General features: G+C 42.4%; 1 protein-coding gene across 4 annotated transcripts in view; it reads left to right on the top strand.

Moving 5' to 3' along the window:
- AKAP13 (A-kinase anchoring protein 13) overlaps positions 1-15,783 on the top strand; it is a 288,721-nt gene that overhangs the window by 112,697 nt on the left and 160,241 nt on the right. For all 4 annotated transcript variants that reach the window (XM_066355280.1, XM_066355281.1, XM_066355279.1 and 1 more), the window contains exon 3: positions 5,441-5,588. In XM_066355280.1, the coding sequence (XP_066211377.1) occupies positions 5,441-5,588 (148 nt within the window). The remainder of the gene's footprint in view (positions 1-5,440; positions 5,589-15,783) is intronic.

Raw genomic sequence — 15,783 nt, 5'->3', positions numbered from 1 at the left:
TCGACTCTCGTCCTGTTTCTGTCCAGGCCTCGCCCGATCACTAACAGATGTCATCAAGTTTTCAATGGAATGCCTTACCTACTTTTTATTTCTTTTTAGATCATCTTGCTGCCACAGCAGTTCAAACTTTTGTTACCTTACACCATGTTTTTGTAATATTTTCCCAAATATTACAATATTCGGTTTCTTTGTCTCCTCTTTTTCTTTGTTAGGATACTGCTGTGAGATAAACCTTTCTAGAACATTTGCTGCTTTTCACAGATCATTCATTCTCCACTCTTTCCCCCCCTCTTTTCTCTCAGTACATATCACACAAGTGGTTTTTTTTCCTTGCCTACTTGGGTGGGTTCAAGTATGAATCCTTATTTTTTAAAAATTGGAAAACATGGAGTATATTAAAATGGGTCTCAGCCAATGTCTTGAAATAAGTGCTATTAAAATTCGGTGGCCAAGTAGCAGGATACAAAATTAATATTCAGAAATCAGTGGCATTTTTATATACCAATAATGAATTAGCAGAAAAGGAAATAAGAAAATAGTCCCTTTTATTATAGCAACAACAAAAAAATAAGGTATGTGGGAATAAACGTAAGGAAGTAAAAGGCCTGTGTTCAAAAAATTGTAAGATACTGAAGAAAGAAATCGAGGAAGATACAAACAAGTAGAAGCATATACCATATTGATGGATAGGAAAAATTAACATCCAAGATGTCCATACTGCCCAAAGCAATCTACAGATTTAGTGCAATTCCTGTTAAAATACCAGTGACATATCTCACAGATCTAGAACAAATATTCCAAAAATTTATCTGGAACCACAAAAGACCTCGCATAGCTTTAGCAATCGTGAGAAAAAAAACAAACAAAATTAAAGATATTATACTACCTGATATCAAACTATGCATAGGCTGTAGTAATCAAAACAGCATGGTATTGGCATAAGAACGGTCATATAGATCAGTGGCACAGGTTAGAGAGCACAGAAATAAACCCGTGCCTTTGTTAGTGTTTGACAGGAGACAAGAACACACAGTGGGGTAAAGACAGTCTCTTCAATAAATCTGTTGGGAAAATTGGACAGATAAATGCAAACTACGAAGCTAGACCACCAACTTACACCACATACAAGAGTAAACTCGAAACAGATTAGAAATTTAAATGTAAGTCACAAAACTATAAAGATCCTACAGGAAAAACGTAGGCAGTAACATTTGATAAATTTTTGTAGCATTATTTTTTGCCAATGTAGCTCCTTGGGCAAGTGAAACAAAGGAAAACATTTACAAATGTGACTACATCAAACTAAAAAGATTTGTTACAACAAAAGAAACAATCAAAATGAAAAAAACCCACTGAATGAGAGAATATATTTACCAATGATGCATCTAATAAGGGCTTAAATTCCAAAATGGAGAAAGAATTTACACTACTTGACACCCAGCGATACAGATAACCCAATTAAAAAATGGGCAAAGGACCTGAATAGACACTCCTCCAAAGAAGACATACAGATGGTCAATAGACATGTTAATAAATGCTCAACATCACTATTAATCAGAAAGATACAAATTAATAATCTCACGCTTGTCAGAATGGCTCTCATCAATAAATCAACAAACAACAAGTGCTGGTGAGGATGTGGAGAAAAGGGAACCCTCCTGCACTGCTGGTGGGAATGCAGACTGTGCAGCCACTGTGGAAAACAGTATGGAGATTCTTCAAGAAATTAAAAATAGAACTGCTTTATGACCCAGCATCCCACATCTGGGAATATATCCAAAGAAACCAGAACACTAATTTGAAACAATATATGCACCCTTATGTTCATATAAGTGGGAACTTTTTTTCACTAATTTATAAGTATGTATAAAGGTGATGATAGTACTATTAATACAGTATTCCTACTATATAAATAAGTTAAAGATGGGAAAACTGAGACCCTAGCTACCATTTAAAACCCTGTTTTTATTAGCAAATAAATGGCAATGGATGGCATTTAGGACGACTGCTATATTTTGGGGATCGCCTGTACTTACAAAATGGGGCTTAGTATAGATTTTTTTTTCTATTGGTTCTGTGTTATCTGTCAGCAAAACTAATTAAGACCCTGAAAAAATGGCCAGGTTCAAGGATACGTTTCTGATTAATGAGGAAACATGGAAAATAACTTGGTAAGATAGCCCTCTGTTTCTTGAGTTTAGATTATTGGAGAAGTACCGACATAGATAGATGGCTTCTCTTCTGGGGTTGGATCAAACTAAAATTTTAATGAAGAATATCTTGAAAATTGCCCTTGTTAATAAATTTATCTGTTATAGTTGGAAGCATGCCGGACTTGTTAATTGGGCGGTCAGATTGATTGATTGATTGATTGATTCTGTAGGGCTGGTCTTTCCTTAGGGCACCCCTCAAGGGGGGTGTAATGAAAGCAACCACGTCAGCAAAAATTCTTACTTAGATCTGTTTTCCATTTCTATTTTTTTAATCACCACTCCACTTGCCTAATCTTTCAAGGCGATCTTAAGTAATGCTGGGTGCCTGGTAGTACAGCAGTAAAATCGCAGTCACGTGGTGGAAATGCAGAGTAAGAATTTCTGTTGTTTGCTCTCAGTGATTTTATCAGAATGCAGAGAATATGTCTCCAAGGAAAACAGGTACTTTAATTCCAAGTGCTTTTGGAATTTAATTTCAAGTGAGTGTGAAGCTATTGAGACTTTTCTGTGTTTCATTTTAATTCATAGTTTGGGTAATTTGACTTACTGTAAAAAAGAGAAACTATTAAACAGAGCTATGAAAGCAATTTGAAACTTATTTACTTTGGTCTTGGGGATGAAAAGGGAGGTTGATATTGAGAGCGTTGTTAAAAGGACCGCAGCTGCCTATTAGCCCTCTCCCCCGTCTCCGGTTAAAAGGCCTCAGAGAGGAAATGCTTGATTTAGAAAAGGGAGATATGGCCTGGGCCATTTGGCTGAGTAGTAGAGTGTCAGCCCCATGAGTAGATGTCCTGGGTTTGATTCCTGGTCAGGGCACACAGGAGAAGTGACCATCTGCTTCTCCACCCCTAACCCTTCTCTCTCTCTCTCTCTCTCTCTCTCTCTCTCTCTCTCTTGCCTTCTCTCTTTCCCTCCTGCGGCCAAGGCTTGATTAGTTTGAGCACATTGGCCCCAGGTGCTGAGTATGGCTCCTTGGAGCCTCTACCTCAGGCGCTAAAAATAGCTCAGTTGCAAGCATGGCCCAAGACGGGACTTGCTGGGTGGATCCTGGTGCTTGCAGGAGTCTGTCTGTCTCCCCTCCTCTCACTTGGAAAAAAAGAAAAATAATAATTAAAGGGAGATATATTCCTAGAATTCCAGGTTAGATATCTAATTGAAAAAAAACTTCTGTGAATTCCACATTGTAAATAATTTCAGTTTGAGGGCCGTACAACCTTGTGACAACCACTCAGCTCTGCTGTGGCTGGCCCATTTTAAGGCAAAAGTAGCCACAGACAGTGTGTAAACAAATGAGTGTGGCTGTGTTTCAATAAAACTTTATTCACACTGAAATCTGAATGTTATTTAATGTTCATGTTAAATATATTTCTCTTTTGATATTTTCCCCCATTCAAAAATGTAGAATCCTTTCTTAGCTGTGCACCATACATAAACATGCAGAGGGCTGGATTTGGCCCATGGTCATAATCGGTCAACCTGGGTTCATCGTTGACACCTTTTACGGTGGTATTTCAGTACCTTGAGAAATTGGCTCTTCTCAAGCTGCAGATGTTTTAGCTGATTGTGGTTTAGCATGCTGAAGGATATTAGACATATTACCAGCCTAAGCTTTCCAACAACGTTTCTGAGAAAGGGACTTACACATGTCTAAAGTATAACTTCAGTCGCTGAGGTCTGATATTCCTTGCATTAGGGTGCTTTGGAACTTTCCAGTCCTGCATTTAAGGTAAGTTATAGCTTATGTGTAGTATTCTGACTTCTTACATGCTCCATTAAACAGGTTTGAGCACCTACCACATACAGGCTTATTGGAGCATTTCTGTTAATTGACTTGGTGCTAAGTAGGACGTCAAGACTGTGTGTTTGCAGTGTTTGGTTAAACACTGCCTGCCTCTGCGTTATGCTATGGGGCTTAGTAAGTGGTGACCACAGGGTGGCATGGTTCCCTTGTTGGCATGGCTGTCCTGTTGCTAAAGTGGGAAGAGAAGAACATTCTGTGAGTAATGAGAATTGTCTCCTACTTCATGCTAACATGGCGCAGCTTCCTCTAACTTGGTTTTCCCTTTGTGTGTTATTAAGATTCACACCTTACTGGACCTCATTACTTCAAACCTCAGTGGCTTTCAAATCTTTTGTTTATGATTTTAACATGGATTATCTCATGTTTATGATTGGGAGAATGGTAGCGAGGACTGTATTTCAGACAATATGTTTAATTTAGCCACTGACCTCAATCTAAAAAATTAACCTGTAAAACTGCTAAAAGAGTAGTTCTAAGTAGTTGTCGTCGTGGGCAAAGACACAGGTCCAAGATTGTCTGGTTTCAAGGGTTTAGTGGGTAAGAAAGAGTAGGGATTCCAGATGACCAGGAAACACAAACTGTAAGAAAAGTGACCCTCTTGTCCTAATAGAGATTAAGAATATTATCATAAAACTGAAGATGTTCTGAGAGTTTTTATATACATGGTGTGGCAAAAATAGGTTTATAGTTTGTACGGGAAATAATACAATACTTAATAAATAATAGCACAAGAATAAACTGTCTTGCATGCTCACCACTGTAAACCTACTTCTGCCCCACCATATGTTAGCTGTCTTCATTAATATAGTCCAGGAAACAGGTTCAGAGGATGTTAAAGTCCTTGGAGTGGAAGTCCAGGTTGGTCTGAGGCTCTAACCTGTGCTCTTTGCTCTCTGCCATTTCCAGCTCAGCTCTGTCAGAGCCCCCCCCCCCCCCGAGAATGGGTGGACTTGGCAGTGATTTTCTAGGATGTAGAATTCAGAGAATCCTTTCTGCATATTCCTGCAAAAGCCACTGGATCACAGGTGTTAAGGGCATTCTGAATGTAGGCTGTAACTCATTGGTCTACCTCCTCATCCTCTGCGTTATTTTTGGATTTTCCTTGATTCTGTCACCCCCACTCCCCATTCATCAAGTAAATGTATTCTCTATTATATTGTTAGTTTACTTGTTTGTCCAACTACCTGCAATAAAATGTAACCTTTACGAGAACACAAATCTTATTTTTAGGTCATTTTATCTTCTCAGTGTCTAGACTATCTCCTAGTATAGCAGTGCTTAATCCGTGTTTATATTTGTATAAACCGGGAACAGGGCACGGTTTATGCGATACACTGGCACTTTCCTTATGTTTGATGTTTTGTGAAGAGGGACTCTCAAGAGGAACCTTACTAACGCAGCCTTGCTCCATCTTTCCGTCCCCTAGGGCGATTGTGTTGTCACTGTACTGCTCGCTGAAGAGGACAAGGTCGAGGATGATGTAGTGTTTTACTTGGTATTTTCGGGTTCTACCCTCCATCACTGTGCAAGTACCCGGAAGGTCAGCTCCGATACGCTGGAGACCATTACTCCTGGTGAGTATGTGAATGGAGCCTTTACTTTTGTTCTGCATTCATTGTGTGGAGTGATGAGTACAATGAATCAGGGCAATAGAACTACAGTGACATCATTACTTTTATTTTATTTATTTATTTTTCCGAAGTTAGAAGTGAGGAGGCAGAGAGACTTCCGCATTTGCCCAACCAGGACCCACCCAGCACGTCCACCAGGGGGCGATGCTCGGCCCTTCTGGGGCGTCGCTCCCATGCAACTGGCGCCATTCCAGCGCCTGAGGCGGAGGCCTCGGAGCCATCCTCAGCGCCTGGGACAGCTTTGCTCCAATGGAGCCTTGGCTGCGGGAGGGGAAGAGAGAGACAGAGAGGAAGGAGAGGGGGAAGGGGGTGGAGAAGCAGATGGGCGCTTCTCCTGTATGCCCTGGCCGAGAATCGAACCTGGGACTTCCACATGCCGGGCCGACGCTCTACCATTGAGCCAACCCGCCAGGGAGACATCTTTCCTTTTAAGTTCATTTTAAAATGAAATACTTTGTCTATTTCTTGCATGCTCCACAAATATCTGAACTTAACTAGAAATAAATGGAATCAAAGGGTGTCACAAATTGAAGATAGAAATCATGCTCAGCCTAAGTATTAGTTTACAGGAATGTTGAGATTTGGGGGGAAACTAATGCGCATGCAGAAGATCAAAGCCCTCGTGGGGTTTCTGCAGAATGACTGTGTATTTATTTGATTCTGAGCATCAGTGGTGAAGGCAAAGGTGAAACAACCTGTAACGCATTCCGCAGTATCTGTGGGGGGAAGACTTAAAACATCTCCATAAAAGCCAGACTTCTCCCCAAATGAACAAATGATAGTTCATGGTGGAACAAGTACTTTTTCATTGTTGCATTTAACAGACTTAAAAGGGAAATGCTTACTTACTAAATTTTTCGTACAAAGTCATTACGTTCCTGCTGTGTCCAGGGAAGCGTCTGGTAAAGTGAAGACTGTTTCTTGACTGGCAGCATCTGACAGGAGGCTGATTTATGTGTGGAGACGACCTGCTCTCCTTATTGATCTTTTGTTAAAGTTCAGAATTGCCCAGTTTTCATAAAAATATAAAAGCAGACACATTTAGGGGAAACTCCTTAAAAGTTTTGCTAGCTGAACTGTTTTTCTTTAGAGAATAAAAGGGGTTTGATTTTTTTTTTTCTAATGCAGTGAGAGGAGAGGAGGCAGAGAGATAGACTCCTGCATGTGCCCCCACCAGGATCTACCTGGCATGTCCACAAGGGAGTGATGCTCTGCCCATCTGGGATGTTGCTCCGTTGCTCAGCAACCGAGTTCTTTTTAGTGCCTGAGGCAGAGGCCATGGAGCCATCCTCAGCGCCTGGGGCCAACTCACTGCAATTGAGCCCTGATGGGGAATCGAACCTAGGACTTCCACACGCCGGGCTGACACTCTACCACTGAGCCAACCGGCCAGGTCCAAAATGTGTTTAATTTGTATTGAAACATTTCTTTGCTAGTGTGCTAGTGTTTTTATGTACACTGGTTCTACTTTACTGAAATAGATGGTGTTAAAAATTCTTCAGTATCTGGTCTTGCCAGCATTGGATCACATTGCCAGTTTTTTGTCCCTGTGCTGTTTTATGTAAATTAACTTCACGTCTGATACCTACCAAATCCTGGAAATTATACCACGTTCAGGAACTGAGATTATGACAGTTGAAATCTGTATTTATCCTTCTACTAGGAGAAATGATTTTTAAAAATACAGGGTTTAAAGATTCTTGACAGTTCTGTGAATATCCCCCCCCCCCCCCCCCCCCGCAAATATTTAGGGATAGGAAATTTAACAAAGACTTCAGGATAGATAGATACCAATTCCTTTTCTTAGGAGTATTAAGTATCCTTCTTTGTAACTTAAAGCTGCAGCCAGCCTGCTTCCTGGGCTGTGGACCACGTCAGGGAGGCCGAGCTGGAGGTTGAGGCCCCTCTCTTGCAGGTGTCTGTGCTCTCGCCATTGCGGAACGTTCGCTTTGTGGGGCGAAGGGGAGGATGAGGAGTGAAAGTTTGGGGAATGGGAGTGTGTGTTTGTGTGTGGAGAGAGAGAGAGTAAGAAAGCGTCCTCTACAAGGTGAATGCAAGTGGATTATAAGAGGAAGGACAAATCTCATAGATGTAGCCCTGTGCCCAGCTGTGACCCTCAGTCACAAGTGCCGGCAGAGTCCAGCCTCTTGGTGGAGGGGGATATGCCCAGAGCCCCATTGCTTTCCCCGCAAGGTACTTTCTTAGGGGGCTGCAGGCAGTTCTCTGGATCTGCCAGCCCTCTGTACTGGTGTGGCAGCCTGAGCGCTCGGGCTGTACCTGGTCCCTGGGCACTGTCTCCAGCCTGCCTTCCTGAGCTCCAGTTCCCGTGTCTTCCTTACCTTTGGTTCTGACACCTCTTGACTGTGTCTCGGTGCCTGGTCTTTTCCAGCAGTATCTGTTTCTGGGTGTCCTGTTTGTACTTGGGGACTCCTGTACCCTTGTCCTGCTGACCCCTGCCCCTGGGAGTGGATCTTGTGCTCTGCTGCTTTCCTCTCAGATGATCCAGACCCTCAGAAATCACTCCTGACCCATTTGCCTGGGGCCTGGAGTCCTTCTCCTTCAGTTTCTATTGATCAACTCTCCTCCCCTTAAAGTACGATCTTACCCACTTCCCCTGTTCTCTGTCACTATAGGGCCTAATTACTTGTCCCCGTTGTCCACCAGTTGGCCTAAACATGCTGCTATGACATGCCCGATCACAGCAGAGGTGACAAAGGATGCGAGTCCTTGAAAGACCCTCCGTACAAGCAAGCCCAGCGAAGAGTGAGGCAGCACGTCACTGTGTGCCTTGGACGTGTCGCAGTGAGGTCCCTCGTTGGTGAAGGGGAAGCTCTGAACGCTGTAAGCCAGGGAGATTTCTGAGCGGACTCGGGCGCAGGTGTCGTGTGCAACATGTTTCTGTTCACTTGCTTTTTAAACTGCTACCCTGCTACAGTAACGTGTGAAAGGGGAGGGGTGGGGCATTTTGGGGGCTAAGTTAGTTTTGAATTTCCCGTTCATATCATGGAATTAATACCGTAGGTCTGTTTTTTATGGACGTCTTAGACTTGGTCCTTGCCTTCCTTCAGGTCTTGACCCAACATCACTTTATCAGTGAGGCCTCGCCTGTCCTTCCTGTAAACACACAACTGCCCTATCTGTATTTTCTGTCGCCTTCTCTGCTTTGTTTTTCTCCATACACTTAGTGACTTTTAACACATTATATATTTCATTTATCTTATTTTCTACCTGCCTCTATCCAAGTTCCGCCTTCTCGAGTGCATGGATTTTGTCTGTCCTGTTCTCGGGTGTATGCGAAGAAGGCTTGTTCTAGGAACCCCTGCCTCACCAGGGGATGGTTTCCACTGTCCAGGTCCATTGTGGTTCTCAGAAGCCACTTGTCTAGAAAGGCCATGCATGTGCGACACACAGACACACACACACTTATGTGCACGCACTCTTTCTTTTCAGAAATGCAAGAGGAGTCCCTCCTGTCTTGAATTGGATTGTTGGCTTGGGCAGGAGTCTGTGTTCTCCTTCCAGAGCTGCCTCGGATGACTGTGTCAGTCAGCCACATTGATAGCCTCAGATTTCCTGTCTGCCGAGGGCAGTGTCAGATTAGCCAAGACCCTTCACGAAAGTCTGTGCGCAGCTGCTGCTGCGCAGGGGGTGCTTCTGCGTGCTTTGTGTTCACGTGTGGGACCAGTTCCTGGTCATTTTGGCCGACTACGGGGAGCGCTGTGTCTTGTGCTTGCTTTGAATGTCATGTTTCATGCAGACTACTGGCTCTGACTTTTCTTTGAGTTTTCTGTGTGTTTTGCTGTCTATGTTTTGTTAATATTTTAGTTTTTAGTAAAGCCAGATTGACCTCCCAAAGGCAGTTACTTCTTGATGTTAGTCTGTAACTTTTTATTTGGAGGGAAGAACAAGACATTTCTAAATTACCTCCTTAAAAAAAACCTCTTTGAGTGGCCTGACCTGTGGTGGCGCAGTGGGATAAAGCATCGACCTGGAATGCTGAGGTTGCCTGTTCGATACCCTGGGCTTGCCTGGTCAAGGTACATATGGGAGTTGATGCTTCCTGCTCCTCCCCTTTCTCCCTCTCTCTCTCTTTCTCTCTCTCTGTCTCTCTCTCTCTTTCTCTCTCTCCTCTCTGAAAATTGAATAAATAAAATCTTTAAAAAAAATCTTAAAAAAAAAAACCTCTTTGATGCCAGATATTGAAATTATTATTCTATTTTCTCCCTGTTTTGCTTGTTTTCTAGTGAGAAGCTTATAATGAATTTGTGTGTTTAATTATAAAGAAGTTGTAAAGGCTTTTAAAAGTAATCTTTTCTTGACTTACTGCTGTTGGAAGGCTGTGGGCATGATACAATTCCCCTTTTTGATACAGTGTGTTAAAGGAGTAACTGATTAGGGGACAGTTAGGTGGAGACTTTGTTTTTCTACTTTATCTGCTTTTTGATTGAATGCTTTGTAATGAGTATGTTACTTTTAATGTATGTAGTAATTTTTAATAAAAACATTTTGAAGACTCTTTGAAAGCAATGTTCTTTTGAAAATAAGTCCATCTTTGTCTGCTTTTTAACACTAGACAAATTTTATTTAAAAAAAATAATTCAAAGTGCCTATGAGTTTGCTAGTATAAGAATATAATTTGCTATGAAATATAGCCTGACATGGAAATACATCTCTAAAAACAGAGGTGTTGCTTTTGCTATAAATAAAAATACCTCAATTTTTTTTCTCTTCATATAAAACAAATCCAATATCAAATCCCATTTTAATTAAATAGTGATTTTACTTTAGAGATGAAGCTGAGAACAGTGAGATTTTTTCCCCCTAAAAGAGAAATATAGAGCTAAGTGTCCTTGGAATATAATTCTTCAGTAGGTAAGGAACACTGTCTGATTGTGTTCATTTTTATTAATTAAATGTGAATCTAGACCAAGCAAATGATAATTGAGAATGGAAAATGAGATCGGAAGTTTAGTGGGTGCTGCATACTATTTTTGTGAAAGCCTTTGGGCAGAATCTCTCATAAAGTGAAATCTTTTTTCAGCATGTTTATTAATTTCAGAATTCACAGCAAGGGTTCTGTCTGACTGGATAGCTACCAACGTTCGGTGACCCAAAGTTGGACTCAGTTCTTTGGTATTTTTTTCCCTCACTTATCAAAGGGAAGGAACTATATACTGTAGATTTTTCATTTTTATAAAAAGAGAAAGGAAAAATGAATTTACCATGATCAGCAGTCGTTCTGGGCTTTAATTAAAAGCACTTACAGCCCTGGCCTCAGCCTGCAGCACAGCCTGTCACAGTGGGGTCTCGGCTGGTGTGACCCGACCTCTCTTTCCAGCAGCAGTGGCCCAGACGTGGCCGAATTGAAGAACACATTTGAAAAGAAGTGGTAGGCTTTAAACTGGCCTAATCAAGAGAATTCTGATACCTTTCCCCTTTGTCAAAGTAACGCTATTTTTTTTTTTATTAGACATTCTCTAAAAACCTGCCTGTTCCAAAATAACTCCTGCTATCAGACTGTCTCTAGACAGATGTGATTTTGTATCTTAAAAAACGTCAATGACTGTCCCAGTGCTAGTCCGTATATATAGTGGTTATCCTGGAGAAGCATGGTGAGACCGAGGGGAAGCGAAAACCTAGCCGCTGTGTAGGGTCTCAGGTGTGGTCTCATGTGGGCGTGGTCCAGGTCCTCCTGTTGGAAACAAGGTGCAGCCATGGGACCATAGCCCGTGCATTGCAATGAGAGCAGTAATCCCCCCAGAGGGGTGAATATGGGTTCTTAGGGGGGATTTACTATTGATCAGTGAAGAAAGCTATACATCCACACACATATTTATGGTTTTAAAACTTTATGCTGTCACCTCATTAAAAAAATAAAATTATTAAAAAAAAACTTTATGGGATGGGTGCAAATAGAGAAAAATGTTTAAAAACTCTTTTTGGGGCAACTAAAAGGACACTGACTAAAACACTGCTTTAGAGCAATAGGCTGGAATAGAGTGAATGAAATTTTTAGCATTAATTAGCCAAAATGTCCACGATGAAATTTGTGTCTGCTCCCTCCCCTTGCCCTGCTTAAATACCCATGTCCCTGCAGGGACATTTTACACACACACCAGACTTGCACGTCAATCATTGGGCCACCAGAAACTTGGAGTAAGTGCATACTTCTGCCAGCGTCTGGGTCTGAAGACTAAAAGTTTCCTTTAATTCTATTTAGCCACTTCAAAGGGAAGAAAAAGGCACCGGATTCTTATACTTTGATGCTAAATTGAAGTAGTAAAATGCGTTATTTTTATATTTTCCACCGCTACTACTAATGCAACCTTTGTGGTGGGTGATGACCTGAGTGGGATGGGTTCGCGGGCCCAGCAAGTACTTGCAGGGTCGGGCTCCTCATCGGAGAGCCGGCCAAACAGAGCCCCAATTGTTTCATCCTCAAAAGAGACGGCCCGGATGGGATGTGGGCCACTTTTAGCTTAATAGGAAATGAAGTCATTCTTGGGTCATGCCGTGGCAGCTTTGTTTATCTGCAGCACTGTTTCGTTTCCATGGGGACGGGTGCTTCCTGGAGTGATAAGGAGCCGGTGGAACCGCTTGCCACCGGACCTCCTGGACACACACCACCTGACTTGCAGGCTTAGAAAAGGTTTGGGTCAGATGCTTTGAAGAGGATCGTTGGCAGTTAAAGTTTTGTTCCTCACCAAGGTGCTTCTTGTTGTGTTTTTGTTTATTATGCATTCTTCCCTGTTCCATGAAGTTTATCAGTTCTGCAGTGCCAAGGGCAACACTCAGCCCAGAAGCTTCAGTGGGCCGTGTTGCAGAAGGCCTTTGTAGAGTGTAGGGCTGTTTTCCCTGACTGAGCCGAACAGGAGTGCTTAATAGCCAGTCATACGTAATACAAGCTAACAGGGTTAGGTGCCAGATGCTTTGCGCACTCCCATCTTCAGTGTTATTGATGGTCTGGAACGCGGGTGCTGGTGTGCTTTTGTGTACGAGCAAACGGGCTTCATGGAAGCGAAGGAAAACCTAGACCGTCTGCAGTGGAGGAGGAGAATCAAACCTAGTATTTTCTGACTCTCCAGCTACTTTTTAGGACCCCTCACGTTGATTTCTTTCAATGAAGAGCAGATCTCTCCCCTCCATAATTTACTTTACATTTCTGTTGTAAGTGAACTGGGCCTGATTGTGGGGTAAATTCAGAGGGCAGTCAAAAAATGCGGTGAAAGTTTAGGTCATGTTTCTTTAACATTTCATCCCCCCCCCCCCCCCCCCATTCCCTGGGCACACTTCCTTCAGAAGCAGCTCAGTCAGTGTGTCAGAACTTCCCTTTTTGCAAAGGAATTGGGTGTTTTATTTTCCTTTGTTACCAGAAAATTGAGTGGGAGGAAAACACCATGGAATTGGCCGAAAACCTTGCCACTCTTCTCTCCATTGCAGCTTCTCCTTTCCCAGAAGAAGAGGTTAACGGGTGGCGGCTCTGGTGAATTGGATGTGGCTTCCCATCCCGTGTTATTGTGGTACAGACGTAGACACCGTCAGTACCTTGCAGTGTGGTGTGCATTAGTCACGAGACTAATGGCCCCTGCAGGTTATCATGTTCCTGGAGCTAATTTCTGGGAGCCGGAGCTCTCATGTGTGCATATGCTGTGATTTGAGTTTTATTGCTGGGTCCATGTCATATAACCTTGTTTTTTTAAATGTTGATTTTTTTTTTCTCTGAATACTTTATCTGAAAGGTTATAACGATTGAAAAAGAATCTAAGAGCCACTTGAGCCTAATAGAAAACAAGACTATGAGAGAGGGGCCTCTCCCAGCCGGTGTGGTTGCTTTCCAGACTGTCGGGCGGTGTCCTTTGTTCTTGATCAGTAGTAACTCTTCCAGTTTACTCTAAGTTTAATAAAGACGAATCCAGGAAACCCTCGGTTCTCCACTCCTCGTTTAAGCCTCAGTTTTTCTTTTGAAAAAGAAGCCTATCTCCATATCAAACAAACTCCAGATTTGTGGCACGGTTCACGTCAAATGATTCATAGTTGCTCCCTTAGATTGTGAGTTCATGTCTGAAGGGGAAATAGTGGGCTAATAATCGGATGGCCTCACCTCTGTATCTATTTCATGGCCCTTTCTGACATTCTGCCTCCTCTAGTACCCAATTTTGTTTTCATTTTATACAGGTAGAGGTGCTAATAGTTCATCCACTTTCTAACAGATTCTTCCACTAAAGCAGCAGAGAGATGTGCACGCCAACGCTGCGAAGTACTTGTGCTTGTGTGCACACACAGTGCCCTCACCTTCTATTTCTTGCCCCCTTGTTTGTCCCCACCCTGTCCTACCCAAGTCAACAGTCATTTTGGCAATTCCAAAATGATTTCTGCACAGAATCATTGCTTCTGCACTTTCTAGTATTGAGTGTGGTGGTGTTGCTTTACTGTGGCTTTCTGCTTTGTGTGTGTGTGCGTGCGTGCGTGCATGCATGCGTCTGATGAAGTCGAAGGACTGGAATGTGATGTGGACCCTGTGCATGCCCGGGAGGTGACGTGATAGTGCAGGGAATGCTATTTACTTTAGTGGCATTGTGACTCCCTCTCTGGTTCAAGGTTTCAGGTTTCTCACCTTTGCACCAACTTGGGGAAGGAGACTCGGAAGGAAGAGTCAGACTGTTTAGCTGGGTTAGGGCAGCGGGAGGTGTTATTTTAGATTAGTGTAGTGTCTTCCAAGACACACAGCAGTTTAAGTTTTAAAGATAGAATTCAGTTTGGATCCGAAATTATTCACATTATTATCATTGTGTTGTGAAATCTGTGATTTTTATTTTTGACATTTATTCATATCTACCTCAAAAGACTTGACAGGAATTTATAAATTAGTTTAATCCTGAATAAATGGGGACATGCTGTAATTGTTAGATTCATGAATTAGAAACCACATTTTTACTTTCATTCTTTTGACATACTGCTACATGCCTGCCTGTCTGTCTACCTGTCTACCTGTTTGTATGTCTTTCTCTCTACCTACCTACCTACCTACCAACCATCTATTTACTGATCTAATTTTATTGAAAAGGAAATGAAGCTGTATATGTTGTTTTGGGATATATTAGTAAAGAATTTTAGAGGACTCTTCTAAATTATAGCTCTTCATCTATAAGGCTGTGAGACTATCTAGATTTAAAAGTGGTAGAGAAGTTGTCTTGTACCTCAGGTCACATAGCTAATTGAGTTAGAAGGTGGGTTCAAACCCAGGTCTGTCCTAGCATGAAGCACCCAGACGTTAGTATCTTCCCAGAACTGTGTCTGTAGTCGTTTCATTCCTTGAGTTTATCCTGTTTCCATTTTTAGGTTTTTGAAACTTTCCTGTTCTTGGAATTTCTTCTTAACTTTCTTTTCCTTCTCATCTTCTGCCTGGTCATATCCAAGACTTTTACAGCCACTTGGACCATGGAGCTGGTAGAGGCTGCTTCCTCATGCTGTAAATGGGGAAACTGAGGCCCAGAGGAGTGGGGGTGATGTGAGGTCACATAACTTGTAAGCCTTGTAGCCAGGATTGCATGTAGTGTTTGCTTTCCTAGCCTTTTGCTTTCCTAGCCTTTTGCTTCTTCCATACTGCTCATATTTTATTTTGAACTCTTCTTGTATCCTAAGTATAGGTGTAGAGGAGAACTCTGGAGCAAGGAAATGTATTCAAATCCTAATTCTGCCTTTTAGGAGATTTATAATATTGAGCAGATCACTTAATATTTTTGTGCCTTGGTCTCCTCATCTGGCAAATGGGAATGGTAATAGTATCTGCTGCAGAGGGGTTAATGAGGAGTAAATGCACTGTTATCTGAAAGCACAAGAATAGTGCTTGGCACATAGCACGTGCTGTGTAAGTGTTTGTCAGATTCGATATGCTAGAGGCTGTGCCCCTGAGTTCTGAGGTTGGCAGTGAAGAGCCCTGCGGTTGGGGAGTTGGGAGCAGGAGGTCGGCCAGGTCCTCCTTTGTGAGCCTTCCCACTTGGCCCACCCGTGAAGCTCATTGCTCCTCTCCCACCGGGCACTGGATGTGTTTCTTATAGAACTCGTTCCGTGTGACTTCCTTTGCAGTTATCTACAACTTGGTTGGTTCCCCTTTGCAGACTGGAATCCTCTGAAGGGC

This window comes from Saccopteryx leptura, chromosome 13 (genome assembly GCF_036850995.1).
Source record: "Saccopteryx leptura isolate mSacLep1 chromosome 13, mSacLep1_pri_phased_curated, whole genome shotgun sequence".
Classification (NCBI taxonomy): domain Eukaryota; kingdom Metazoa; phylum Chordata; class Mammalia; order Chiroptera; family Emballonuridae; genus Saccopteryx; species Saccopteryx leptura.
Note: the sequence above shows the minus strand (reverse complement) of the source record. Positions and strands in the feature narration are given on the sequence as shown.